Raw genomic sequence first — 27,046 nt, forward strand, 5'->3', positions numbered from 1 at the left:
GCCTATATATTGCTTTATCCTTGGGTATTTCTATAGGATAAGTTCTAGAAATGGGATCGCTGGATCCAAGTATATGAATTTTTAACTATATTAATAAACAATGAGTTATCAAATTGCCTTCCCCAAAGGCTGTATCCTTTACACTTTGATCGACGAGTGTACTTTGTTGCCTTGTGCCTGTGGATGTTTTAACCGGGTTCCCCCAACCATTTACTTGGACCGTCCCAGTAGTTAACCAGAATCAGGGACTTCGCCCTGTTACTTCTGCGTTATATTCCCTCATCTTTCCAAAAATCATAAACAACTCCTAAGAACCTAGCAACCAGTGTTCTGCGGACACACAGCCTGACAAAGAATGTTTACGCTATTCTCAGATGGGAGAAGAGAAAAGGTTGGAATTTCTGAGCCTCCTCTGCGGCCAATAGGAAGACCATTCGAAATTACAACAATCCATTAAGTTTGGGAAACAGGTGCCTCTAACTGCTTCCATCTTTATTTTCCGTGACTCGGACCCTCTTTGTCGAGTCGTACTGGAGATGCGATGTCTCCAGTGCAGCGTCCCCAGGGTGTGATTTGAGTACCTAACTTACTTGTAGCTCTTCTGATGCTTTTAGGTAATACCAGGACGACAGGTGGATGTCAGAGCCAGAAGCTGAACAGCGCCACCAAGCTGACAGGCTGCTTCAGTGGTAGCTAAATTCCATGCCCATGTTTATTTTTAATTTCATTTTAATCCAAGCAGTAAATATATATAATGTTGAAGAGTTAGTTGCTACTGCAAACTGGACCCTACTACAAGGCTTATAAGAAGAACCTCCCGTGCTACCCCCAGTCACAGCCATGAAGCAATAACTCATTCTGTAGTTATCTCTTCAAACCTGATTATGGGGTCACTTCCAAGATCTTTTCATTTTAGGCTTTTTGTATTGATCTGCAGCTACGGAGAAAAAGAATTTCGTTTTCCTCTCTCTCGCTCTCTCTCACTCTCTCTTTCTCTACACACACACACACACACACACACACACACACCCCCTCTCCAATTTTCCCCAAATAATTACATCATAATTTTTGGTTAAATCAATGTGCTGTTTTCACATTATAATGACAATGTAATATTATCTCCAGCTAAGTGTTGATGCTTATGATAATTACAACGTTTTTCTTATGAATCGCTTTTGTTTTCTTGGCTTTAATAATCACTGTGTGTCTTATTTGCTTAGTTTTCTCTATAATAGCTCCAATCCATCTCCAACTTCTTTGCCAGAACTCCAATCCTTTATAATTGTCTCAGCTTTGTGCTCAGTCTAGGGGCAGCGTAATGTAATGTGGTTCTTCACGTGTGGTCCCTGGACCAGCAACAGGAACAGCATCACCTGGGACCTAGCTAGAGATGCAAATTACCAAGCCCTACCCAAGACTTACTGATGAGCCACCACTCTGGGGCTGGGGCCCAGCAATCTGGTTTTTTGACCAGCCCTCCACCTCCAAGGGATGCCGACGCGCACTCACGCTCGAGAGCACCAGGACAACGGTTACGAGTTCGGATACCCAAACCCAAGGCCACTGGGGTTCGGATCCCAACTGTTGCACCCGTTTGTGATGGAACAGCTTCCAGGGCCCAATCTTCCCATCCATAAAATGGGGACAAAGCGTCCCTCCCACATAGCTGGGCAGCATAACCGGCTTCAGCATTGCTTTTTTCCTTTTGAGATGGAGCGCAAGCAGGGAGGGGCAGAGAGAGAGAGAGAGAGAGAGAGAATCCCAAACAGGCTCCGTGCTTTTGTCAGCACAGAACCCCATGTGGGGCTTGAACTCACGAACTGTGAGATCATGACCTGAGCCCTACCCTCCCTCTGCTTCCCCCTTCCCTCCTAGCCCACCAGAGCCAGCTCTCCCCCTTCCCCACCATTCCTTCCACACCCCTCCACTCCACCCAACTCTCCCCTCCAGGCCCAGAGCTCTCCACTGTCCCAGGGAGTCACCCCTAGGGTGGCCCCTGGGGTGTTCTCCTCCCCCTGAAATACTACAGGATGGGCAGGAGCATCAGCACTCTGCCTCCTCCCCCTGGACATCTGTGACCATCTGTGAGAGTAACCATCTGTGAGAGCCTCAGCTCTCCCCTCCCGCTCCCTCGCTTTCCTTGAGGTTCCGTATATCACAAAGGCTCAATAAATCCCAAGTCCTCATAGGGCCCATGCATCCCTGCCTCACGACCCACCTACCACATCTCTCTCTTTCCATTTCCGGCTTCTCCGGTTCCCTGCGCTCCAGCCACGCCGGCCTCCTTTGCACCCGCTGTTTCCCTCGGACACAAATGCTCTTCCAATAGATACGCATTTGGTGGATTCTATCAGGTCTCCGCTCAACGGTCACCTCCTTAGAGAGGGTTTCCCAAGCCGCCATTCGACAATAGCACCTGCTTGGGGCGCCTGGGTAGCTCAGCCGGTTGAGCCTCTGACTTCGGCTCAGGTCATGATCTCCCGGTTCATGGGTTCGAGCCCTGCATCGGGCTCTGTGCTGACAGCTCGGAGCCTGGAGCCTGCCTTGGGTTGTCTCCCTCTTTCTCTGTCCCTCCCCTGCTTGCACTCTCTCTCTCTTCCGCTCTCAAAAATAAATAAAACATTCAAATAAACAAACAAACAAAAATAAAAAGGCTCAGTTGGGAAACTAGCTGGAAGAAAGACTCCATTGGCCTTGTTCAGCTTCTGGGGCCAGGAACAGCACGAACAGGGCCAGCCCTGCCTCAGCACTACACAGCCTTCGGTCCTGAGAAGTGCTAAGTAAGGACACTGGTGTTCATGGCCTGGCGGGATTTGGGTTTGTGTATTCACCTTTTAAACCAATTTCATTGCCATACAATTTACATCCCATAAAAGTCCATCACCCAGAAAATTCCCTTGCGCCCCTCAGCAGTCCAACTCCCACCCACCCCGAGGATAACCACCGATAGGTTTTCTGCTGCAGGGGATCAGCGTTGCTTGCCTGTATATTTAATGGAATCATCTAGTGTACTCTTTTTAACTCATTTTTTTTTACGGCTTTAATGAGGTTAAGCTGTAAAACTGATGTACAAAAAACCGCACTTATTCAAAGTGTACAATTTGAAGTGATGTTAACATATCCCTCCCCTGAAACTACCACCAGATAACTTCTTTTTTTAATTTTTTAATGTTTATTTATTTTTTAAAACGTTTATTCATTTTTTTAAATTTTCTTAACTTTTTTTTTTAACGTTTATTTATTATTGAGAGACAGAGCATGAGCATGAGCAGGGGAGGGGCTGAGAGACAGGGAGACAGAATCTGAAGCAGGCTCCAGGCTCTGAGCTGTCAGCACAGAGCCCGACGCGGGGCTCAAACTCACAAACCGCGAGATCATGACCTGAGCTGAGGTCGGATGCTTAACCGACTGAGCCACCCAGGCGCCCCCATTTATTCATTTTTTGATAGAGACAGAGCGTGAGTGGGGGAGGGGCAGAGAGAGAGGGACACACAGAATCCGAAGCAGGCTCCAGGCTCTGAACTGACAATACAGAGCTTGACGCGGGGCTCGAACTCACAGACAGCGAGATCATAACCCGAGCTGAAGTGGAAAAGTTAACCAACTGAGCCACCCAGGTGCCTCTACCACAAGATAATTTCAAGATAATAAACATATCCATCACCCCCAAAACTTTCCTCGTGTACCTCCCTCCCCACCCCAACTACTAATCTGCTGTCACTGTATATTAGTTTGCATTTTCAAGAACCGTATACAGAATCATGCAGTATGTATTCTTTTGTGCCTGGCATCTTTCATTCAGCATAATTACTCTAATTCATGCATGTTCTTATATCAATACTTCAGGCCTCCCCACCGCCCCACCCCCACCCCCAGCAGCATCTCATGGTATAGGAAGACCACAGTCTAGTTATCCATTCACTTACTGATGAACATTAGAGTGTTTTCTAGTTTGGGACTCTTATGGCAAAAGCCACTATAAACATTTTTATGAAAGTGCATTTGTGAACATAAACTCTCGTGTATCTTGGGTAAATGCCTAGGCATGAAGTTGCTGGGCCATCGGGTAGATCTGTATTCAACTTCCTAAGAAATTGCCAAACTTTTTTTCCCCCAAAGTGGTCGTACCACTTTACACACTCACCAACTGGCTAAAGTTGAACATCAAGCTTGTTCCTTCCTGCCTTTGGGCTTCTATACTTTTTCCTTCTTCCTTAAATGCCTTACCACTAGTTTTTAGCATGGCTGACTTCAGGTCTGCCCCCTAAATTCATACGTTGAACTTTGATATTAGTTGATACTAATATCACTAATATTGCGACAAACCAATGTCCTGTGCCTTCTGATGTGACACACTCAGGACACAACTTTCTTTCAGTGGCATTCCTGCCAAAAATGCATAATCTGAATCTAATCATGAGAACATATCAGACAAATACAAATTAAGGACATCTACAAAACAACTCCGTACTCTTCAAAAATGTCAAAGTCGGGGCGCCTGGGTGGCGCAGTCGGTTAAGCGTCCGACTTCAGCCAGGTCACGATCTCGCGGTCCGTGAGTTCGAGCCCCGCGTCGGGCTCTGGGCTGATGGCTCAGAGCCTGGAGCCTGCTTCCGATTCTGTGTCTCCCTCTCTCTCTGCCCCTCCCCCGTTCATGCTCTGTCTCTCTCTGTCCCAAAAATAAATAAATGTTGAAAAAAAAAAATTTAAAAAAAAAAAAAAATGTCAAAGTCATGAAAGACAAAGAAAGGCTGAATAATTGACTGCTTCTCCAGATTAAAGGAAACTAGAAAGAGGGGACAACTAAAGGAAACCTGTGATCCTGAATTGGATCCGGGGGAATGGCTACATTATTGGGCCAGTTGGCAAAATTTAAATATTAAAGGGGTGTTAAAAGAATCATACCATTGTTGAAATTCCTGATTTTGATAATTATACAGAGATTACGCAAGAGAATGTCCATGTTTCTAGGAAATATACACAGAAGTATGTGGGAGAAAGAGGCATAATGTCTGAAACCCACTCTAAAATGATTTGTGGGGAAAAAAAGTGTATGTGCATATTATACACACATACACAGGAGAGAATATGGTAATGCAAATGTAGCAAAATATAACAATTTGTTATTCTGGTTAAAAGTATATGAGAATTCTTTACTATTCTTGCAATTTACATGTAAATTTGAGATCCCCCCCCCCACACACACACACACAATTAGTCTTTTCGATGGATGCCCACATTATCAGAAGTGGCCTATTCCCAAACCCAAGGCACTCTTTCACATTCTCCATCATACTTACCAATGTCAAAAATTATTCTATTGTTTAGTTAATAATATCTAACATTTACTGCGTGTAAGGCCCTGTCCTGTTGTTTTAACTGTATAACTACAGTGATTCCTCCAACTACGGTTCCTCCCATCTTACAGATGAGAACTAAAGACACAAGAAAGTTAATTAACTTGCACAAGGTCACCCATATCGTTTGTCTCCTCCAGGGGCCTAGAACCTCAACTAAGGTAGAGATTGACTTGTTCACTGCTCTTTCCGCAGCGACTTACAACAGTGCCTAGCACATTACAGGAGTTTAATTAGTACAGGTTCAGCTTAAAAATAACGAGCACCTACTAGGCACTGGAGTACAAACCAGTGAACAAACTAGCACTTTCAGCCTTGCATCCTATTAGCCACCTTATATATATTTTGCTACTCTTAATATATGCATTTAAATTATATATATTTCATTTGGCGCTATCAACACTGGCAAGGTAAGGTCCAATCACCCATTTTGCAGAACAGAAAACTGAGGCACGGAACGGGCCCATGATTTACCCAGAATCAAGGGGCTATGGGGGGCAGGGTGTGGATTCCAACCCAGGCCGGGCGGTTCCCAGGCACTACCTATGAATCAATCAAACCGACCAATCCAATCAACCAATCAGTATTTATTAGGCGCCTACTGCGCGCAGCCCCACTTCACCAAGCGAGGGCGAGGAGGGAGGGGGCTGCGGCGCGCAGTCGGCCGCGGAGGCCAGGAGGACGCAGCGGATCGCGGAATTTGGCGCCTATTTTTTGTCGGCTGGGTGTTCTCGCCTGTGATTGGGCCCCGGCGCGGCGTGCCCGGTGCGCCTGGCTGCGGCTGCTCTGTCGACCTTGGCAAGACCCAGGCGACGCGGTACTCGACCGGCCTCCCGGGGGATGGGCCACCAAGAGCCCCCGCTGGCCCGAGTACGGGCGGGAGGTGCGGCTTATATAAACAGGTTATGTAAAGGGCTCAGCTGGCGCGAACACGTGGAGAGCCGCGGGAGCCCGGACACCCGGTTCTCCCCCGCCAGCGCCGCTGCCACCCCCCGCGCGGCAGCAGGCTTCGGAGCACACTCGGCCCGGGCCGCCGCCTCTGGCGCCGCTCTGTACAGGAGGCAGCCCTGGCCGGGAGCGGACCATCCCCAGCCCGGGACGCCAGGGGGGAAACGGGCCGCCCGGAAGTGGAGGGGCGCCGGCCAGGTAAGGGCGCAGTCTGCGGAGTCACAGCAAGCGCCGAGGCTGGAGCCACCCCCATCACCTCGGGCGCTTGGGGAGGGCAATCGGGCCCCCAGTTTGGCGGGCTCAGGGACGCGGAATTTTTAACCCAACCCGCCGCCCTAGGGGACTTGGGTCGGTCCGCCGGGCTCAGCTCTGGCTTAATTCAATGGACTGTTTACACCCGGGAGAACCTAAAGCGGGATGCGGGGAGGGGTATCCCAGAGGAGACCAGGCAGGGAAGAAGATTTCCACAGTCAGAATTGCTTCTTAAGGCAATTTTCTTAAATTGTAAAGACTGCTGGTCCTTGTTTTTTCTGTTTTTAGGCGACAGTTTAGCTGAGAAGACGGGGATGTTTTGCTTTTCTTTCCGGTTCCCCCTCTGAGCCACAGTCTAGTGGTTTCGTCTTTCCCGCTTTCCCCTCCCCTCCCCTGTTCAGTCATCAGCGGCAGCTTCCGTCTTAAAGGGGCCGCGGCGGCCGGAGGAGGAGAAGGAGGAGGTGGGACGCCCTGCGGCCTGCGCTCCTAGCCTCCCTGCTTCGGCCTAGTTGGTTAACCAATCCTTTCGTCCGCAGGTCACAATCCAAGGTCCCGCTCCTCCACGTCCCGGGGCCGGACGGAGGGATGAGGCAGGGGGGACCCGGGCAGCGCCGTTGCTGCTCCCCCCGCCGCCCGCAGCCATGGAAACGGGGGAGGAGGACGGCGCCCGCAGAGGTACACAAAGCCCCGAGCGGAAAAGGCGAAGCCCTGTGCCGCGGGCGCCCAGCGCGAAGCTGAGGCCGGCAGCGGCCCAGGCCATGGATCCGGTGGCAGCCGAGGCCCCGGGCGAGGCCTACCTGGCGCGGCGGCGGCCAGAGGGCGGCGGCGGGTCGGCGCGGCCGCGGTACAGCCTGTTGGCAGAGATCGGGCGCGGCAGCTACGGCGTGGTTTACGAGGCAGTGGCCGGGCGCAGCGGGGCCCGGGTGGCGGTCAAGAAGATCCGCTGCGACGCCCCCGAGAACGTGGAGCTGGCGCTGGCCGAATTCTGGGCCCTGACCAGCCTCAAACGGCGCCACCAGAACGTCGTGCAGTTTGAGGAGTGCGTCCTGCAGCGCAACGGGCTAGCCCAGCGCATGAGCCACGGCAACAAGAGCTCGCAGCTTTACCTGCGCCTGGTGGAGACCTCGCTCAAAGGTAGGAGCGCCGCCGGCTGTCCCGCCCCCATGGGGCCTGGACCCGCTCCCCTGGATGGCTCGGCCCCGGCTGACCCCTAGACCCGTAGGCCCTGGTCCTGGTCCTGTCACCCTGGGCCCAGACACACCCTCCTTCCCAGGGCCCAGGCATTTGGGCCCTCTTCTCCTCTCAGGACCCGGGATCAGCCCCTGGTGCACACGTTAGCTGGTATTGTCGTAAAAAGGGCCCCTTAAGTGCTAACTATTATCTTAGTGCTCAATAAAGGCGAACTGTTATTAAACTTATAGCACTTGGAAGTTCCACAGGGCCAGAAGGGGATTGGGTTCAGAGTTGGTGCAAGAACTTCACAGCCCCCTCTCTAGGGCCTCTTCTCTTTCCCTCCCAAAGCAAACAAAAAGAACTTTACTGGACCCACCCACACCTCCTCCCTGTCTGGTTCCAAATGTCCTGACACCCTCCAGCTCCACCCCCAAACTCTTAACTTTCTAGTGTTCCATTTTCCTTGGGGACCCCCCAGCCCATCCCAGGACAGTCAAACACACTGGTGGGTTTCCCTGGCTAAGTCCTCTGGGTCCTGCAGAATAATAACCCCCTTGGAGGGCCTAGAGCTGTCACCTAACTTGTAACACCTTTTTCTTCCTTTCCTCTGTTTTACATACTTAATCTTTTTCTTAACTCCCTAAGACTGGCTGTCTGGGGTATTTTTCTTCATAGTGAAGATGGAGCCCCAGGGAGGCAAGGGAACTTTGCCGTCATGGGAGGGCTAATCCTAATTTTTGGGTTTTAGCTGCTGTTAGGGCGTGAGTTCATGCTGAGTGTTCAGGTTCAGACTACAAGTAGCCAAGGATCTCTTCAGAGGAGAGAGCAGCTGGGCTAGAAAGGTCTTAGGAGACCTTCTCAAGGGAGAGGTCACCGATCTGGGTCCTAGCTAGGTGCTAGACTTTGGGTAATTTTAAAGGTAAACCCTTTCCTCTTTCTATAAATGAAGAAACTAAGGATTAGAGGTGAACAAATAGAAGTTGATGAGGTTAATCAGCTTGTACAGGAAAGTTGGGTTTCTTCACAGTTTTTCAGAGCTTAAGTGACAGTGAACCCAGATGTGTCTCGATTCAAGGCCTAGATTCTTTGAAATGGGTAAAGATGCCTCACTTCCCCAGAGAAAAAGGTGGAAGTGACCTTTAAGAATGGGTAGGATTTGGGGTGGGGCTGGATAGGGCATTTTATTTGAAGCTTTTGCCTGATTTTAATCTCCTACAGCCCATCCCAAGAGAACTCTGTCCCATTTCGGTTGTTTGACAGTGGGTTGAGGGACATGATCCGTATCACCTGGGGTCCTATTTTTCAAAACAGGTTTTCACTTTTTATGCCCAGCCCTGCCTCCCACCTTAAAAAGCCCACCCTGTCTCCCCAGGGTAAAGACATTTGTTTTGAAAAGACTTTCCAGGAGATTTGAGCTCACCTGTGTTCTGCTCCCTCTTCGCTTCCGTTCTGAGGCTGTCTTCTCCCCTGCCTTGGGATGTGGGATTTCACACTTGGCCAGTGGTCCCCTTCTACCCTCAGTTCCGCGACGCCAATCTCGAAGTTTCCACCTGGGTGTGGAGTCTTGACTTCCTCTCCTTGCCTATAGATACTGTTCGAATTCTCTCGCATGTCGGATTTGTCAAAACTCCATGGTAAACGGCCGCAGCCTAGTCTGGTGGTTAATACCATAGGCTTTGGCGTTAGGCTCGCTTTCAGTCCTGGCTTGTCTGAACTCACTACATGAGACCTACAACAAGTTGTTTAAAACCTGTGGGGAGCATTCCTCTATCCGGAAGATAAGTGTGCCTATGTCCTGAAGCTTGCGGTGCACTCTGGGAATGTCCCTAAGTGCTCAGGTCAGGAGGAACTAGCAGCCTCAGCAAGTTCAGTCCACACTTTGAATTCTCTGTCATCATCCCTCTTGAGATTCACTGTGTTCAGGTTCAAGTTTCTGAAAAACTTGTCTGACCATGGAACCCATCCTGTTGTCTGCCTTGACCGTAACACCAGGTGGAGGGAAAAACTGGTATTTTCTACCTCTTTGTGTGAATTAAAACCGGTCTAGAGAAAGGAAATTAATTTTGCTTTAGGGCACACACTTTAATTGTCCCTTTCAGTTGTAGGGAGTCTTCTATAAAGTGTGGGAGCCTCTACTGTGGGTCGGGTAACCCTCTGGGCTCAGAGCAATAAAGGAAATGTAGACAACCTAGCTGTTGAAACTAACATTGACATTTACATGTCAAATGTAAATTTAGCAAGCTGTAAATAGGCATTGTTTTCTGCTATTAGTATTAAAGTAAAGAACAAAAAGGCCCACTTTACTCTAGGTTAAGCTTTCCTTGCCTTCAGCTTCCAAAATTTGCAGTCTTAAACTGCCCTGGGGCGCTGCAGTATGCTGTTATCACTCAGAAATGTCCGAGCTGGAAGGAATCTTACAGATAATCTGGTTCAACCCTGTCATTAAACAAACTTCTGCGGTCACCTTTTGCCCAGTCTCCTGCAATTTAGACTAATTTTGAAATAGGCCAAAAAAGTGTTAATCTGATTTTAAAGCCTCAATTGAACCAAATCTACATAATTTTACTTAGTCCCCATAGTAGCATTTCTGGGGATTGCGGGGGGGGGGGGGGGGGGGGGGGGGAAGGACAATCTTTGCCCCCAAAGCAACCTAAATTGGGAAAGTTTGAGGACCTGTAGAAGACTTTAAGTGCTAATCAGGGTCACCTGAGGAAAAGGTAAGTTGGTTAACGAGGGCTTTCTACAGAGTGTTGCACAGGATTAACAGGAATGATAATCTAGAGTTAGCCAGGAGTTGGCTGAGAAGGTAGGCTTGAAAGAAGGATGCGTAGGACCGTGTAGATAGGTAAAGAAAGGGGATTTATTTCACAGTTGGGCCAAATAGAGAATAGTTTGGGTTTTTTCCCCCTTCAGTATCTGCTGTCTAGTGAATACACGGTAGGCATCTCTACAGTCTTAATCATTTGACCTATAAATCCAATGTCGAAAAGAGAAACTTAATGTAGTTCTTGGTTCTGTCCAACTTTTTTTGGTAGCTTCTGTGTCTTATGTCGTTCCCTTCTCTCTGAACATGGACCAAACAAGTCTCTGTGTTAAGTAGAGAACAGAAGTTTCAGAGTCCGTGGACGGAAACAAGCCTAGAAATGAGGATTTGCCCCCCTACAGAGTTAGTGGTAGCATTCAAACCAGCCTCCCAGGCTTTTGTAAACCAGATTAACAATCCTGTAAATTATTTGGCTGATGAGTTGATGTCTTTGTTTAGCTTTTTTAGTACTTTTCACAAAAAACAGGAGTTAAAACATCAACAGCTTGCTTTTATCCCCTGTTCCCATTGCCAAAGGACCCTGTCCCAAATGCACCTAAAACTAAGTTCAAGGTAGCTGCCGCTTAGGAGACGGCAGACAAGTCTAAGACTTAAGACTCACTGTCAACCTAAACTCAAATTCTGGCACACTCTAATGCACATGCTGATCCTTCTGACAAACAGCAACAAATGATGTATATATAAATATATTTATATATATAAATTTATATATATAACATATGTAAATAAATATATTTATATATATAACATGTAAATAAATATATTTATATATAAATTTAATATATATAATTTATATATGTAAATAAATTTATATTTATAGATAAATATATATATATATATATTTATATATATAACATATAATCTCCAGGACGAACCCAAGGCTTGTTAAACCAAGTAAGTTTGGAAAAGCTGGGGGTCTGGCTTATGCCATCTTGGTAAGACACAAGTTCTGCTTCACCAACTTTCATGTTTACTGTATCAAGAGATCTTTAGGTGGCTTCACAGGGGTGGGAATCTAGGTCCTTGGGAAGTCTTGTCTGTGCATCTATGCCCAGTGGTGACGGTGAGTCAGGCACTGCATTGGGAGAGGCTTTGCAAAGTTCCCTCCACGGGGCGTGCAGAAGACACAGGCCCAAGTGACCGCAGTTCAAGGTCGTGAGTGATGGGTAGCCTAGCAAACGGCAGAGGTTCCCTCTGGAGTGGGGAGACACGGGGGAAACAGAGAAGGTAGACTAGAGTAAGTAAGTTGAGGCCAGAGTTCCTGTGGGATGGGAAACCAGGGTCTTAGCTGCCCCCGCCCCAGCCTGTTGAGTGCCTAGGAAAACCTTAGGCCAGACCCCTAGAAAGCAACTCTGAATTCTCTACTGTAGAAGTGAGTCCTGCAGTTACCCCTGTTTTACCAGTGGGGAGACTGAAGTTTGTGAACTTGAGCGGTGTAAAGCAGCCAAGCAAATAACCAAGCACGGGCGTTAGGGCTCGACTCCATTCTCCCGACCAGCTGTGCCGCGCTCTTGGGACAGGTGGCTTAAGTTCTGGGTGCGCTTCTGTTTTTCTTGGTGGTTAAATGGGCATAATCACATTTTACTCTGAAACTAATGGCTACTGTTTGTTTTTAATTATGTACTAATCAGTACTTGGCACTGCTGACTTCTGGGGCCTCCCCTGTGTCTCAGCTGCCAGGGACCCTGTTACCTCCCTTCTGGTCTGCTCGTGAACGTCCGGAGACAACCACGCAGACTTCTCTCACTACTGACTGCCTTCTGTGTGCACTGGGAATTGTAGATATCGGCCTCGGGAGACGGGAACAGCCCTTGCTTAATCGAGAGTTTTGGCTAATTGAGTTGCACTGGGTAGGCTTTTTATAGTGGAAATTCCTAAGAATTGCTCAACCCCCTATAAAACATCCGTTCACTTTCAACTCCGATTTGGCCTTTGGTAGAGTCCTTAGCGACTCCAGAATTCTGGACCCTTACCTAGTTGTCTTTAATGTACATATTCTGGGGGCGCCTGGGTGGCGCAGTCGGTTAAGCGTCCGACTTCAGCCAGGTCACGATCTCGCGGTCCGTGGGTTCGAGCCCCGCATCAGGCTCTGGGCTGATGGCTCGGAGCCTGGAGCCTGTTTCCGATTCTGTGTCTCCCTCTCTCTCTGCCCCTCCCCCGTTCATGCTCTGTCTCTCTCTGTCCCTAAAATAAATAAACGTTGAAAAAAAAAAAATTAAAAAAAAATGTACATATTCTGCATGCTTCCTACTGGAACTTTCCTTGCTGTTGTTGTAAGCCTCTCACAGTTCTCATCTGGCTTCATTTCGCCCAATTACTGAGCACCTACTGTGTGTGAGGCACACCGTGAGGAGGCCAGAGACTTGGTTTCCTTCTGCCTTGAGTGCCCAGTCTAATGGAGGAGATAAACAGAGCACAGCAGAGGTTACCTCAGGATGGCCTGTGAGAGGGGCTCTAGATGAGTGGCGGCCAGGAAGGTGGACTGTGTTTAGGGGAGGGAAGGAGGAGCTGTGAAAGGGTAAACAGAAGCAATCTTGGCAAGAGGTGAGGCGTGGGGAAGCGGTAAGGCCCTCACGGGTGGAGAGAGGAAGGAGTTGGCCGCCAAGGGTTATTTCCCACTCCCTGCCTGGCTGGTGGAGTCTGCATTCTAACAAGACCCCTCTAATGTTCTAGAACTAAGAGCTGGCCTCAGTATTTTCATGCTCCTTGTCTCCTTTAATCCTCCCACTTGCAAGTGTGTGTGTGTTTGTAGCCGCGTCTCCTACGTGGAAAGATCCGGATCTGGGAAGGTCAAGTAACTCGTCCAGTACTATCAGCGAAGGGTCAGCTGTAGATTTACATCCAGATGCTCTTTCCAATCTCCGCATCCTTGACACGCTGCCTTATGACTGTCAGAGGGCCACCAGTGGTGTCCAGACACAAGAACATAATTAATGCCCAGTAGTTGTCTGTTCTGGCATCCGGGTACCGTGCAGAATGCTTCCTGTGTCACAGTTAAGCCTTCCAATAGCCTCAGGAGGTAGAGGTCTCCCAGTTGATGGAAATGAAACCAACTCATAGGGTCTTACAACACTCGCCCAGAGGTCACATAGCCATGTAAGTGGAAGAGTGGGGGCGTCGACCCTGGGCCTGGCTGGCTCCACAGCCCTTGTCCTTTTCTGTTAGGCCTGCGGCTTCTTGGGTTCTTGGCCTCTTGGCCTCTGTAGGATGCTGTGTCTTGTCTTGGCAGCCACCATCAGGGGTTGATTGTCCAGAGCACAATGACATTTGACTAATCTTGTGAAGTACTTTGAACACACCCTGTGTGTTGATACTGGACCCAGCCTCCTTATAGTAACCTGACACAGCCCAAGGTCATTGAGACTGGGAGTTCATCTTTCTCGATTTTTTTTTTTTCCTAACCCTTTTTCTTAGAAAAAATTATAACTTTTTATTTTTAAAATTTTGTATTAAACTTGGCATCCGACGTGGTATGTGACCTCCTCTTTTGACTTATTTAAGTAAATTAGAAGTATAACACGACCCTTGAAAGCATTCAGCCAAGCGGCAATACCATAATTATCCACTAACCCTTCTTGGGCTCTTTCCAGTCGTTCACTTTTTTTTTTTTTTAACGTTTATTCATTTTTTGAGAGATGTGGGGGCGGGGGGGAGGAGGTGGGGGGGACACAGAATCCGAAGCAGGCTCCAGGCTCTGAGCTGTCAGCACAGAGCCCAAAGTGGGGCTCGAACCCACGGATCGCGAGATCACGCCCTGAACCGAAGTGGGACGCACGCAACCGGCTGGGCCACCCCTGGCGCCCCATCCAGTCCTTCACTTTTACTTTGTTGTATCAAATACCAGTTCTGGTGCTTTGGGCGCTTGCTGTGCCCTTCTTGTTGCTGTCGGCCATAGGATTTTTTTTTTTTTTTTTTTTGTCTTTTTGGTATTCTTAGAATAAATTCCTAGAGTGATCACGATTTTTTTATGTCACATGGATGGAGCATCTTGAAGACTTGTCAAAATCCTAATTAGTGCTCCGCTGAAAATTGCGTGGTTGGTCTATCAACACTAGGGACTTGGTGAACGTTAAACTCCTTGGGGGCATACGTTCCTGAACTTAACAGGGACCTTGCGCCACAGGGGGTGTAGAACGGCTAGGGGTTCCATTCAGCTCGGACCCCGGAGCCTGCTTCGGATTCTGTGTCTGTCTGTCTCTCTCTTTCTCTCTTTCTCTCTCTGCCCCTCCCCCACGTGTACTCTTTCTCTCTCCCTCAAAACTGAACTTAAAAAGGAATCCAGGCTGTAGAGACTGGGCCCTGCCTCTTACTAGCTGTGAGACCACAGGCAAGTAATGTAATCGTGAGCCTTAGTGTCCTCACCCAGAAATGGGGATACAGTTATGGTCTAAGTAGATAGGGGTTTGGAGTAAGAAGAGGGTTGGCCAGGGCTCTCTCTCAGTTCTTCCTTTCCATCACAGAGGACAGGTGATGTTCCTAAGTTCTGTTGATTCTAAACCTCCCGAGACCTCCCCCTCTCCCCCTCCGTGCCCTTCTCTCCCCTCCCCTGCCATCTTGGCGGTCAGAAACCAGCTTCAACAGTCGCGTGTGGTAGGGTTGTCAGCAGCCTGTACGTCTTAACGTAAACGGTATGTCTCCAAATCAGTGACTTAAGATTCAGGAAGCAGTATATCCTTCTAAAATATGCCAACAACTTTTATGGCCTGTTTCTTTTTTTTTTTTTTTTTTTTTAATGTTTTTATTTATTTTTGAGACAGAGCATGAACAGGGGAGAGGGGCAGAGAGAGAAGGAGACACAGAATCCAAAGCAGGCTCCAGGCTCCGAGCTGTCAGCACAGAGCCTGACGCGGGGCTCGAACTCACGGACTGTGAGAGCATGACCTGAGCCGAAGTCGGTTGCCCGACCGACTGAGCCACCCAGGCGCCCCTTTATTGCCTGTTTCTTAGAGCCGAAGTTCAAATCCTTCAGTCGGCCAGACACCGGTTCTTCGGACCCAACTCAGGCATCCTTCCCAGCCTCATTGCTGCCCACCTCCTCCTCCGTTTTCTGCGTTGACCCCCAGATTCCTTGGGTCCCTCTCTGCAAGCTCACACCCGCCCTGTGCGATGTGTTCGTTCTGCATCCTTGGAGACCCAGCTCAGGGGTCACTCTTGAGTGATTGCAGCCTGCCTTTCTTCTCTCCTAACCACCCTTCCCGCTTCGCTTCCTCGGGCACAACTGTGGCCTATTCCTTGCTCTCTTAGCTGCGGTTGGTCATTCCGCGTCGAAAGACCAGAATCCCTTGCGAGGGCAGAGACCACTGGTTATCTCGGGGCTGGTGTCTGACCAGCAGTGTGTGCCCAGGAAATGTTTAAATGGAATGAACTAGAGCAAGGAGATCCAACTTCTGGAGGCAGCTTTGGGTAGAGGCTTCTAAATCCCTGGGGATTTTGTATCCCTTTCTAGGAGGTTGCTGCTGTCCCAAAGCTCACGCTGACTTACCCTTATGCTGAGCCTACTGGCCTCAAGTCTCTGAACAAAGCAGGCCCCATTTTTGTTGGGAGATGCCAACAGTACCTATTCCCCTGAGTAATGAGATAGGAGACACCTGCTTGACTTTTTTTTCCCCCTCCCATTTTCTCTGTCTTCCTGTGAGCTGTGGCTTAGCATACGTTTTGACGTAGAGTTTATGTGGTGGTCTCCTGGCTGTTGGCCTTGAGGGGAAGGTAACCAAACTACCCTGAAAGTGGGCCTGTCTCGCTTTAATCAAGCTGCATTTCTTGGGACCCAGGCGACAGCCTTGGGTGGTGGAAGGAGTTGGCAATGGAGGTTCACATCTTACCCAACCAGTCATTTCGGGGATCTTGGGCAAGTTACTTAACCTTCCTCTTAGTTTCCCCACCTTATTAAACAGTGTCCGGAGAGATGAGACTGCTCCCACGTTGACGTTTAAATGGTGCCTGGGACCCAGAGGCCAGTGGCCTCTCCCAAGTCCTGAACAGTTCCAGGTACCAGTCTTTTCTCCCGCCTTGGGGAAGCTAAATTTTTAACTCCTCACCTTACAGAACTGTCAGGCTGCACCAAAGGAATTATAAAATTTACTTTCGTTTCTATCCATTCAAAGAGCTGTAAGCTTCATGTGGGGTTTCTACTAGACGGCGCATGTGTATTCCACTTATACATCTTGAAATTGGGGATAAGCATGGGGTGGCTTGGTGACCGCTGGGCCCGCCGGGAGATGGACGGGCGCCGAAGCTCCCTTGGATCACCTGACCTTCATGAGCCCCCTGCTGACTGGTGGACCCCAGCAATGTGTCTCCGGGAATCCGTGCTTGGTAATCCCTGGAGGTTTGAGCCTTTTTCCTTCCCGGTGTGCAGTCACCTTGGTAAATTACAAGGCTAGGGCGGTGGCCGGTGGGAAGAAGGAAGTTACTGGGGGATCAGGCAGGCATCCAGTCGGTTGGCATTCAGGCAGGACCCAAAGGTACGCATTCAGATGCACCTGCAGAGATCTGGGAAGAAGGGAGGTCTTATAGGGAGAGAGCACCTCAAAACCGTCTGGTCTGGCTAGAACATGGGTTTGGCTCGTAAGAACCTGAGCAACACGACAGAATCTTCCACTTTTCATTTTCTGATTCCAGGGTCCTAACATGTGGGAGCTTCACTCTGGTCTACAGCACCGGGGTTGTTGGAATCGGTGGCTTCCTCGGACTTGGCTGAGGCCCAGGAGGGATGTTACTGATGGTTAGGATGTCCTTTCCCCAAAGTATCTTAGGCTCTGCGAAGTGTATTTTTTGCCTGAGACTTAACTCCCAGGAATATGTGGTGTAGGTGTCCCTCTCGTTTGGCAGATGAGGCAGAGGCTCAGAGGGGTTCGGCCATCTCTCCCAACCTTTGCCCACGGTTCTAGCCATCTTTCCATGGTATCTCCGGCCCTCCTTGTTTTCCATTGAACTAATGAACCACCTAGTTAACCAGTGGGCAGAGCTGGTGTCTAAACCAGACTCCTCATCTTCTAAGTCTCCCCTCCTAACCTTTCCCATTTCTTTGCCCGGCCTTGCATCTCCACAAAAATGCATCAAGTGCCCTGTCCCCTCCCTCCTCCCTCTTGCTGTGAGGTAGGTAGGGGCTCAGGTAGGCAGTCTTCCCGGAGGAAAGGACTGGAATTCTCACATGCCTCTCTTATGTTTATGAGTAGGTAGCTGGGGATTCCTGCGTGAAAACACATGCTGTGGTTTTCTTACGAAAGGAGCCCACGACCCCGTGCCTGTGCAGGGAAATGGCTTCTTGCGTCTGGGACAAGTAGCCGCCTTCCCCAGTTTTCCATTCTGTCATGCTCGCTGATGCTGTCTGTGTCTGATTCTGAGACTGCTTCGTCCTGACCTCTCATCCAGCAGCCCCCCCTGTAGCACCTTCTGGGCTTCAATCATTCCCCCCAGTGCTAGCTCTTCAGTCCTGGGGCCCGTCTACCCCCCTCTCCTCCCCCCCATTCCCTGCTTAGGGCACTTACGTACCCTTCTCCTCCCCGCCCCCCCCCCCCCCCCCCCCCGCCCCGGGTTCTTCCAACCTGGACCTACAGTGTAGTCTGTTTTGCCGACTTGTTTTCTTTTGCCTTTAGTTGCCGTGGTTACCAACTTTGTATATAAAGTAATCACCATTCCCCACCCTCTATTTCCCCACTTTCAGTGAAAAAGTTTCACTGTTTTCTGATGGTCGCCCTTGCCGAGGGAATTTGATGGCTTTTTAATCGCTTCCTTTCTGGCTGTACCACCAGTAAACCTCTCTTGCCCTCCTTTTTATGAGTCTTTACTCTGGAGTCTGGATTGATTTGGGCTTCAGATCACTGCATCATCTTGCAGTGTTTTCAGATAAAGAACCTCAGCCCATCAGAGCCAGTGACCTAGAAAGAGGATGAGGAGGTGGGAACAAGCTAATTTAAAAAAATAATAATAACAACAACACCCATCTGCCCTAAACTGGTTCTACCTGTATTGCTTTGATTGTGAGTAATCTAAACAAATTATATAATTACAGGGGAAGTGTGGTCTGACAGATCGTGGTCAGAAACCTAGAGCTTTTTCCTTGTTCATCTATCGGTCTTGCCTCACCCTAGAGCACCCAGAGTGGCGGCTTCTGGAGGACTCTGCCTTGGTGGAGGCTGCGTGAAGAGGTGTGACTCTTGCTTTCTGGGGGAGTGGGGACACTGGTAGGGATCTGAGGACTGTCTTCGGGCATTGGCTCAATCATGAATGACCCATATGCCCACCCCCGGTGGGCCCAGCCTTTTCATCAGCAACATAAGCCATCTGCCTCTTTAGACTCTGGGGGCAGTTCCAGTCCTCAAGTAACTTCCACCAAAGGACTCCATGGGCCATTAATTGCTTTATAAAGAACATTGGGATTTGTCCGTAGATGCCAGTCACCAACTTTCCTGGAGTTTCTTTGGGTCCAAAGGAAAGACTTCTGGAAAGGCAGAGCCGGAGTTTCCGGCCGACACAGTTTGATTCTAACCCCTTCGTCTACTTTGGACCCCACTGTTCCTCCAGACTTCCTGTTTACGCCTCTGGTCCGTTTGTTCCTGTGTTCCATTATCCATCCCGTCTCGCAGCCTAGAATTCTCTTGCTTATCCCCACTGATCTGCCTGTCCTTTAGGTGTAACTCCAGTCTTCCGCCTCCCTCCTGACTCCCAGGTCTGGCAACTCCCACCCACCCTTCCCTGTTCATAAAAGTTGACTTCAATGCAGATGCTTAAGATACTTGCCGTTCTAGATACCTGTTATGTCCCTGAAGCTAAACTTTATGGAGACAGGGGCCTGTTATATAACTAGCTTGTGCTGGGCAGATGTGGGTGAGCAGGAAACTCTGGTTGGAGTATGCCTCTGAAATAAAATTGTGGTGCCATTCTAAGTGCATTGACAAGAGACTCACTGGTTATAGGAGAGCGGGGTGGGGGGAAAGGTCCTTCGCTTGGAGTGGATGAACAGACCGTTGATGGCCTCCGTGCACACTTGCCCTTGTCTGGCCTGCAGCCCCGCAAGCTGTGGGGGCGTGCTGCTGTCTGGAGGCACGGTAATGAGATACCATGGCTTCCTAGTCACGCATTTGAGTCCCTGGACTCTTAAGTCTCTGTGAGCCTCAGATTCTTCATCTTGTAAGATGGGGCTGTTTCCTCCCACCTCCTGGGCAGTGGTAAATACCGAATTGAATGGCAGGTGCCGGTATAGGTATTCTGCGAGTGATTACATGTGGCCGTTTACAGGTGAAGCAGCGGAAGCAAACTTGGACAAGTGGACCGAGGGCAGTTGCCTCCTGGTTATTCATCCAACCAGCCAGCAGTAAGCCCCTTGGTACCCAGGCGCCGGGTGATTCCAGAGCCAGGTGTCTAACACCCGCCCCTGCAGCCCGTGCCGCTCCTACCTTGTTGACCCTGATTTCCTCCTGCGTGCTTAGAGATGGGCCTGCTTGTGCGGTGTTGGCTCAGTGCCAGTTTGGCGGGTCCTCCTGGACCAGAGCGTTGTCACCCGTGTCACTCTTCCCTTCCCGAGCCGCGTGCCTGTCGCCTTACTGGTGACGCGAATGTGTCCATGGCACTCAAGTTCTTTCCGGTCTTCTTTGATTTAGGAGAAAGGATCCTGGGTTATGCTGAGGAGCCCTGCTATCTCTGGTTTGTCATGGAGTTCTGTGAAGGTGGAGACCTGAATCAGTACGTCCTGTCCCGGAGGCCGGACCCAGCTACCAACAAAAGCTTCATGCTACAGCTCACGAGCGCCATTGCCTTCCTGCACAAAAACCACATCGTGCACAGGGACCTAAAGCCAGACAACATCCTCATCACGGAGCGGTCTGGCACCCCCATCCTCAAGGTGGCAGACTTTGGACTAAGCAAGGTCTGTGCTGGGTTAGCCCCCCGAGGAAAAGAGGGCCATCAAGACCACAAAAATGTGAATGTGAATAAATACTGGCTGTCCTCAGCCTGCGGCTCCGACTTCTACATGGCCCCCGAAGTCTGGGAGGGACACTACACAGCCAAGGCCGACATCTTTGCCCTGGGCATTATCATCTGGGCAATGATAGAAAGAATCACTTTTATTGACTCTGAGACCAAGAAGGAGCTCCTGGGGACCTATATCAAACAGGGGACCGAAATCGTCCCTGTTGGCGAGGCGCTGCTAGAAAACCCAAAGATGGAGTTGCACATCCCCCAGAAACGCAGGACTTCCATGTCTGAGGGGATCAAGCAGCTCTTGAAAGATATGTTAGCTGCTAACCCACAGGACCGGCCTGATGCCTTTGAACTTGAAACCAGAATGGACCAGGTCACATGTGCTGCTTAAAATTCAGGGCAAAGCATCTTGAGTGTTTTGAAACTAGGTGAGTGTACTCTTTTTGCTCTGCATGCACGCTTCCTGGACTGGTTCCTTCATCCTGGGCCCTTGAGGGAGCCCCGTGGAGTTGGGGGGGGGGAGGGGCAGATTGTAGGGTGAAAGGCCACAAAGTGCTTGTGATCAGAGACCCCCCCCTGCCCCCACCCCCCACAGGTCACGAGGAGGAGATCTGTGGGGTGGAGGAAGAAAGAGCCCGAAAGTCTAGCGAGGTTTTCCGAGTGGACGTTGCATTTGCGCGGCGTCTCGAGGTTTTTAGAAATCCCTTTTCCTCATCCATTGATCAATAAATGTACAAAAGAGGTACGGACAGTTTTTTTCAGAGAATACACGCTACCCCTGATGGTATCCCTCCTGGTCACACGTGCAATTCTGCACGGTTTAGAGCGTGCTATATTTAGGCACCGCTTTGTTTCCTGCCCTTTCGGTGCTAATCTGAGCATTTCCCCATGTGATCCTTTGAAAGTACAGTTTTCCAACATTGGCATTCCGTTACATGTGCCATAACGTAACCTTTCTCCTGCTTTAGACATCTGATGGGTTTTCTCCATTTTAGATCCTGTAAATGACGTGCGAGTGAATAGTCTTATGCGGAAGTCTTCGCTTATTTAAGGAGATTGATTCGGGCTTTCGTTTGAGTGCTGTGCTGGGCCCTGGGGTAGCAGTGGTCAGCAAATTCAGAAAATGGCCCCATCCCCATGAATTCTGCAGCTTAGTTGGGGAGAGAAACATTGATCGGTAGTTGCTTTCCCACAAAGGAGAACTGATAGGAAGGGAAATGAGCCTTTTAGGGGAGTTGGGGAATTGGGGGTCAAGGGAGCATTGCAGGGAAAAGGACTAGCCTCTGCAGAGGACCTGAAGACAGGCAGCCTTGCGCCTTTGAGTACCTCCCCTGGTTTGGGGTCGCAGAGACAGCAGACCGGTGGTAACCAGAGAGACTGTGACCTGCCAGGAGAGCAGACGGAGCTGAGGTGGCAAATCCCAGAGTGCCAGCAGTGGCAGTGGGAGTTCACCTGGACCAGAGTCTGAGGTGTGAGCGAGGGAAATGAAATCAGAAATCAGGTGGCACCAGGGACCCTGGAATTTGGCCTTGACTTAGTAGGCATCTGGGAGCCACCCGCGGAGCAGAGCAGCGCAGCAATTAAGAACTTCCGGCACGTGCGAGTTGAGTTGAACTGGGGCCTGGGAGACCAGACGGACCAATTAGTTTATTCCCACCATGAGGGATGTCGTTGAACCTGAAATTGAGTAGCCGTGAGGATGGAACGGTGCCTGGGTCTTCAGGGCAGGCGGTTGGCAGGACAGCTGGCCGGATGTGGAAGCACAAGGAGCTCCTAAATTTGGGGAGATTCGTGGCAGCAGACACAAGTGCTGGCTGGTGGATTGGTCAGATGTGAATTAAGCTCACTTCGTCCAGCCTAGTTTTGTAGGAAGGGAAAAGAACGTCAACCGCCAGATGTGCCAGGGGGACACAGTAGCATTTTGCTTCACCTTTGCGACTCCGCAGGGGGTTAAGTCATTTCTCCACCGTCCTAATTTAAGTTGCAGGTGTATTTCTCCCTCACTCCTACCTTCTTTTTCTTACGAGGGCAGGTTGGAAACGAGCTCCTCTTAAATTCGCTGCATCCTTGAGATGAGGCGATGAGGGGTGGTGCTAATCCCAGGGGTCACATTGGGCACAGAGCCGTCGGTCACCCGGGTTGGTTCTTAGTCCCTTCCTCCCCCTTCATCACCCTCAGAGTGCTAGTTGGTGGCGGTGAGTGCCGAGTTGAGCCTGGTCACATCTGTAGTGTTCTTGAACTTCTGGATTGAGTCACTGGGTTAATCCTTTCCAAAACCCCTGAGCACTTTCCAGATGCCAGGCCAGTTCATCCCCACTGCCCACCGAGAAAGAGTGCTCCCTAAAGCTCAGTAGGAGACAGTGCCGGGTCAGAGCCCAGAAAGGGTTGGCTAGACCAGGTTTCGTTGTATTTCACGCCGTCACATCTCCTCCCTTCCACTTATAAAAAAGCTCTTAGAATTCAAGTTTGCCCTGGAGTAAGATGACGGTTGTCATTGGAAGAGAGACCTGAATGTGGGTTAGAATCATGGGGTTGTCGCAACTGATTGAGATCGGGGCTCCATTTGCACAGCCACGGTTGGGATTTGTGCTATTTTGCAGGGCACAGTTTTAGCTCCTATAGGGGTGATTCCTTCAGGTAGGAGAAATAGATGACCTTGACATAAGATAAGATGGGGCATGTAGCCCTGCAAAGTGCCCCAGGCTCTGACTGCTAGTGAGGACAATAGTTGTGAGCTGTATCTGGCCAGTTCAGGGATCGGAGGCTTGAGTTGGGATGAACTATTGTGCAGCCTCCCCCTGCTCCCCACTTAGGTTTTATAGACAGAGAAGCTAATTCCACATATTCAACATACTATTGGGAAACTATTTGCCCGGAACTCTTTGGCACCAAAGATACGTCAGTAGATAAACTAGACAAATATTCTCAGCAGTCGTGGAGCTTATATTCTGTTGGGGAGATGGACTTATAAGTGATATGTTCGAAAATACTCAGTACTCTGGGGGCCTTAGAGCAGGACAAGGGACATCAGACTACTGAGAGGTGGAGGGCGGAGGTGTACTTTTCAGTGGAAGAGATCGGGGTGGGTCTCTCAAGACAGTGACATTTGAGTAAAGGTTAGGAGTGGAGGGAGTGAGTCATGAGGATTTCTGGGGGGGGGGAAGCATCCCAGACAGGGAGCAGTCAGTATAAAGGCTCAGAAGCTGGTCAGAGCAGGGAGGGAAATGTATGAAAAGAAGCAAGAAAGGTGACTGGGAGTCAACTAGGGTAGGCCTTGGAGGCCATTGTAAGGATTTGGGGTTTTGTGCCTGGGTAAGATGGGAAGTCCTGGGTATGTCCTTCAGCTGTGTGAGAACTGATCTTTTGAAAGGATCATTGTGGCTGCTGCCCTGAAAGGATAGGGGATAAGATAAGAGGCTACTGTAGCAACCCAGCTGTGAGAGGGAATGGTGGCTTGGAACCATGGAGCCAGGGAGGGGAGATTGGATTGGGGATGAGTTTTGGAGTCAGCCAACAATTTCCTGCTGGAGCGAATGGTACGAGAGAAAGGGATCCAGGATGACTTAGAGGTTTCTGGTCTTGGAAGCCTTTGGAAGGATGGAGTTGCCACCAAATGAGATGGGAGGGGCATCGAGAGGAACAGGTTTGGCTGGGGAAAGTTAGGCTTTGCTGTCGTGTGAAAGTTTGGAATGCCTAAGTGGAATCCAGGCACAGAGGCGGGACAGGTAGCTAGAGGAGTCTGGGGTTCACGGGTGAGATCTGGTCCAGAGATGACAAATTTAGAGACTGCCAAGGCACCGCAGCGGGCATAGTGATTTCCAAGAGGGACTGAGCTCTGGGCCATCCCACAGTGAGGTTGGGGAGAAGGAAAGGAGCCAGAGAGGAGACCTGGGTCTGGTGTCCTGGAAGCCGGATGAAGACGAGACATCAGGAGGGGGAAGTAATCAGCTGTGGTCCTTGTGGCGGTGAGTTGAGGGAGAGGAGGACCGAGGATTGACCTTGGGCTTCAGCGATCAGGAAGACATTAGCGCTCACCAGCAATTTTGGTGGCGCATAATGGGGAGAACCCCTGATGAGGGTGGGTTTGAGAGGAAATGAAAGGAGAGGAGTTGGAGACAGTGAGAGAATAGACCATTGATTCTCCCAAGTTTTTGGTTTAAAGGCTCGGTTATACTCATGAAATTGAGGACTCCAAAGAGGTCCTGGTTTGGGTTCTATCTGTGGATACTGGCAGAATTAACAATTAAAACTGAGAAGCGTTTTAAGTGTTCTTTTCAAATGAATAAAAATCAGCTACGCTTTAATGTAAGCATCATAGTTGATGAAAAATATTTAAAAAAAAAATTTAGTAGAGTGGCCGTGCTTTCTATCTATTCTTACAAGTGTTTTTACCATCTGCCTTAACAGTCAGCTGGGTTCTCCTGTCTGCTTCTGATGTTTAACCTGGTGCCACGTCCCTCATCACATAACCTCCAGAAAACTCCACGGTACATGCAAGAGAGGAGGAAAGTAAAAAGGCAAACGTGTCTCGGTGTTACTAAGAAAAGGGTTGGCTTCATGGAGTCCCGCACTCCAGACCACACTTTGGAGAACCGGGGGTGTAGATGTCTCTCCCTGAGGAATTTTGTGTGGAGGGCAGCTGGAGACCTAGAAAGAAGGAATTATTCAAGGTCCCAAATGAAGACAGGGAACTTGTGTGTCCTTAGTCCTTGCCAGCTTTCCCATTAGACCTGTTGTCGTGTGTCAAACTCCCACCACGTGTAGGCAACACTCTTGTGCCCGGTACCAGCATGATGGAGAACCGCCTCCGTAATCTGGGGTTGTAGATTTCAGAGTAATGTCCAAGTCAGGGTCCCCCTGGCTCTAGCTCTCTGCAGCACTGAACACATGCACTTGGGGTTGACAACACAGGGCTCCTCTGAAAAGAGCCTGGTGGACCATCTGGGACCAAGTGGTTCCGTTTTTGTGGTTGCCTGGCTGTGGGACCTCAGGCAAGTTATTTTACCTCTCTGGATTTTATCCTCCATTAAATGGGGTAGATCATAATTACCTTATTGAGGTTTTACTGTCCATAAAATGAGATAGATATTTCTTGTTGAGGTGGCTGGAATCACAAGAGGTTGTCCAAGCGCCCTGTGTAAACTGTGTAAGTGCAATGCTAAATTTTAGATACACACTTTGGCTCGAGGCGAAAGTATTGTCTTCTGTTCCTCTCTGAAGACCATGGTTTTTAGTAGCCTCGCCTCAGAGGATTACCAGATTGCTTTTTCTTTCTTTTTTTTTTTTTTTTTTTTAAACAAAGCTGGGCTCAGAGGCAACTCTGTCCAATTGCTTGTTCCAGAAAACTTCTCTATTTTTAAAGATTACTCAATGGTGGGTCTTATCGCTCCCTTATTTGTCATTTTTTAAAGATGTTTAATAATTCCTAACGTTTCCTCCCAGCTGGCCACAAACCTTACCCAAAGTGGGTAAGCCAGACTGGTGTTCTGCGTGCCACCGCCCATGTTACCAAGGGAGGGTGCTGCAAGATGAGGGAATCCACATTTGTGTCCAAGTTTGCTGTCTCCTATACAAGCCTCGGTTACTAGGGCCGGACGAAGCCAGGGCCCTTGAGTGACATTTACTTGGAGCCGGTGGCTCAGGCCTGCTGAAGGAAATCAGATGTTGCTGTGACCTGAAGGGTCATAGAAAATACTCTTTGTTCCATATGTGATCTTGGTAGCTGCCTAACATCGGAGAAAAAAGAATCCGGCTTAAGTTATTGTTGAAGTAATAAAGGATATATTTATCCTTGGCCTGTGGTCCAAAGACGTGGCTCTGGGCTCGCATGCTGGATGACCTGAGTTGACCCCTTGACCCGGGCTTCAGATTTTTCTTGTTTTGTGAGATTTGAGAGGACGGTCCCCCAACCTCTGGCGGGGCCCCTCACGGTCTTCTGCAGATTCCCAACCTTTTCCAGATCATCTAACAGGCAACGGCATGTTCGTTCGCATCGGAGCTATAGAAATCTCTTCAGATCATTTGTTTGCTTTTGGCAGAATCCTACCCAAATTCTGTCCCATTCTGAGTGTCCAGTTAATCAAAAGTGATGCTGGAGACTAAAAGATGGGAAAGAAATGCTTAACGTGGTTCGTTTTAAACAGCTGAATTTCCAGAACAGGATCCCTGGAGGGTAAATTAAAACACAGGTTGTCGGGGAAATTGGGAACCTGGGACAGATAGGCATTTGGGTCCCCTCTCAGTTGAGGGTGACTTCCTGCCCCAGCTGTGAATCCAGGAGCACATAAGCCCTGCCCTTCCCTCACAGGACTGCAGGCCCTGTGGGAAGCACACACATGAAACTGAGCTTCCCGGCCATGGGACCCCCACCTGGAGACCCTGTGCATGTGAGGTTAAGGTTAAAGGAGTAGGTTTTGAAGGAGGGCGACAGTTCCAAAGGTGGCCAGGATGGGGGTAGTCACTGGCCATCCGTGGGCCAAGTTTTTTTTTTTTTTTTTTGTTTTTTTTAATTTTTTTTTTTTTTTAATTTTTTTTTTTTTTTAACGTTATTTTATTTTTGAGACAGAGA

The 27,046-nt window shown here is 49.4% G+C and overlaps 1 protein-coding gene across 4 annotated transcripts in view; it reads left to right on the forward strand.

Moving 5' to 3' along the window:
- The first annotated feature begins 6,173 nt into the window (after positions 1-6,173).
- STK35 (serine/threonine kinase 35) overlaps positions 6,174-27,046 on the forward strand; it is a 64,914-nt gene continuing 44,041 nt past the window's right edge. For 2 of the 4 annotated variants that reach the window (XR_003967661.1, XM_030309919.1), the window contains exons 1-3: positions 6,174-6,503; positions 7,094-7,691; positions 20,157-20,906. Coding sequence is in view for 3 of the 4 variants with exons in the window: in XM_030309919.1 (XP_030165779.1) it covers positions 6,198-6,503; positions 7,094-7,691; positions 20,157-20,869 (1,617 nt within the window). In the remaining variant the exon portion in view is untranslated. Of the gene's footprint in view, positions 6,504-6,991; positions 7,019-7,093; positions 7,692-20,156; positions 20,907-21,073; positions 23,609-27,046 lie in introns of those variants that run through there. The other 2 variants (XM_030309920.1, XM_030309921.1) reach the window with 2 other exon arrangements.

The sequence above is a fragment of the Lynx canadensis genome, chromosome A3 (assembly GCF_007474595.2).
Source record: "Lynx canadensis isolate LIC74 chromosome A3, mLynCan4.pri.v2, whole genome shotgun sequence".
Lineage (NCBI taxonomy): Eukaryota > Metazoa > Chordata > Mammalia > Carnivora > Felidae > Lynx > Lynx canadensis.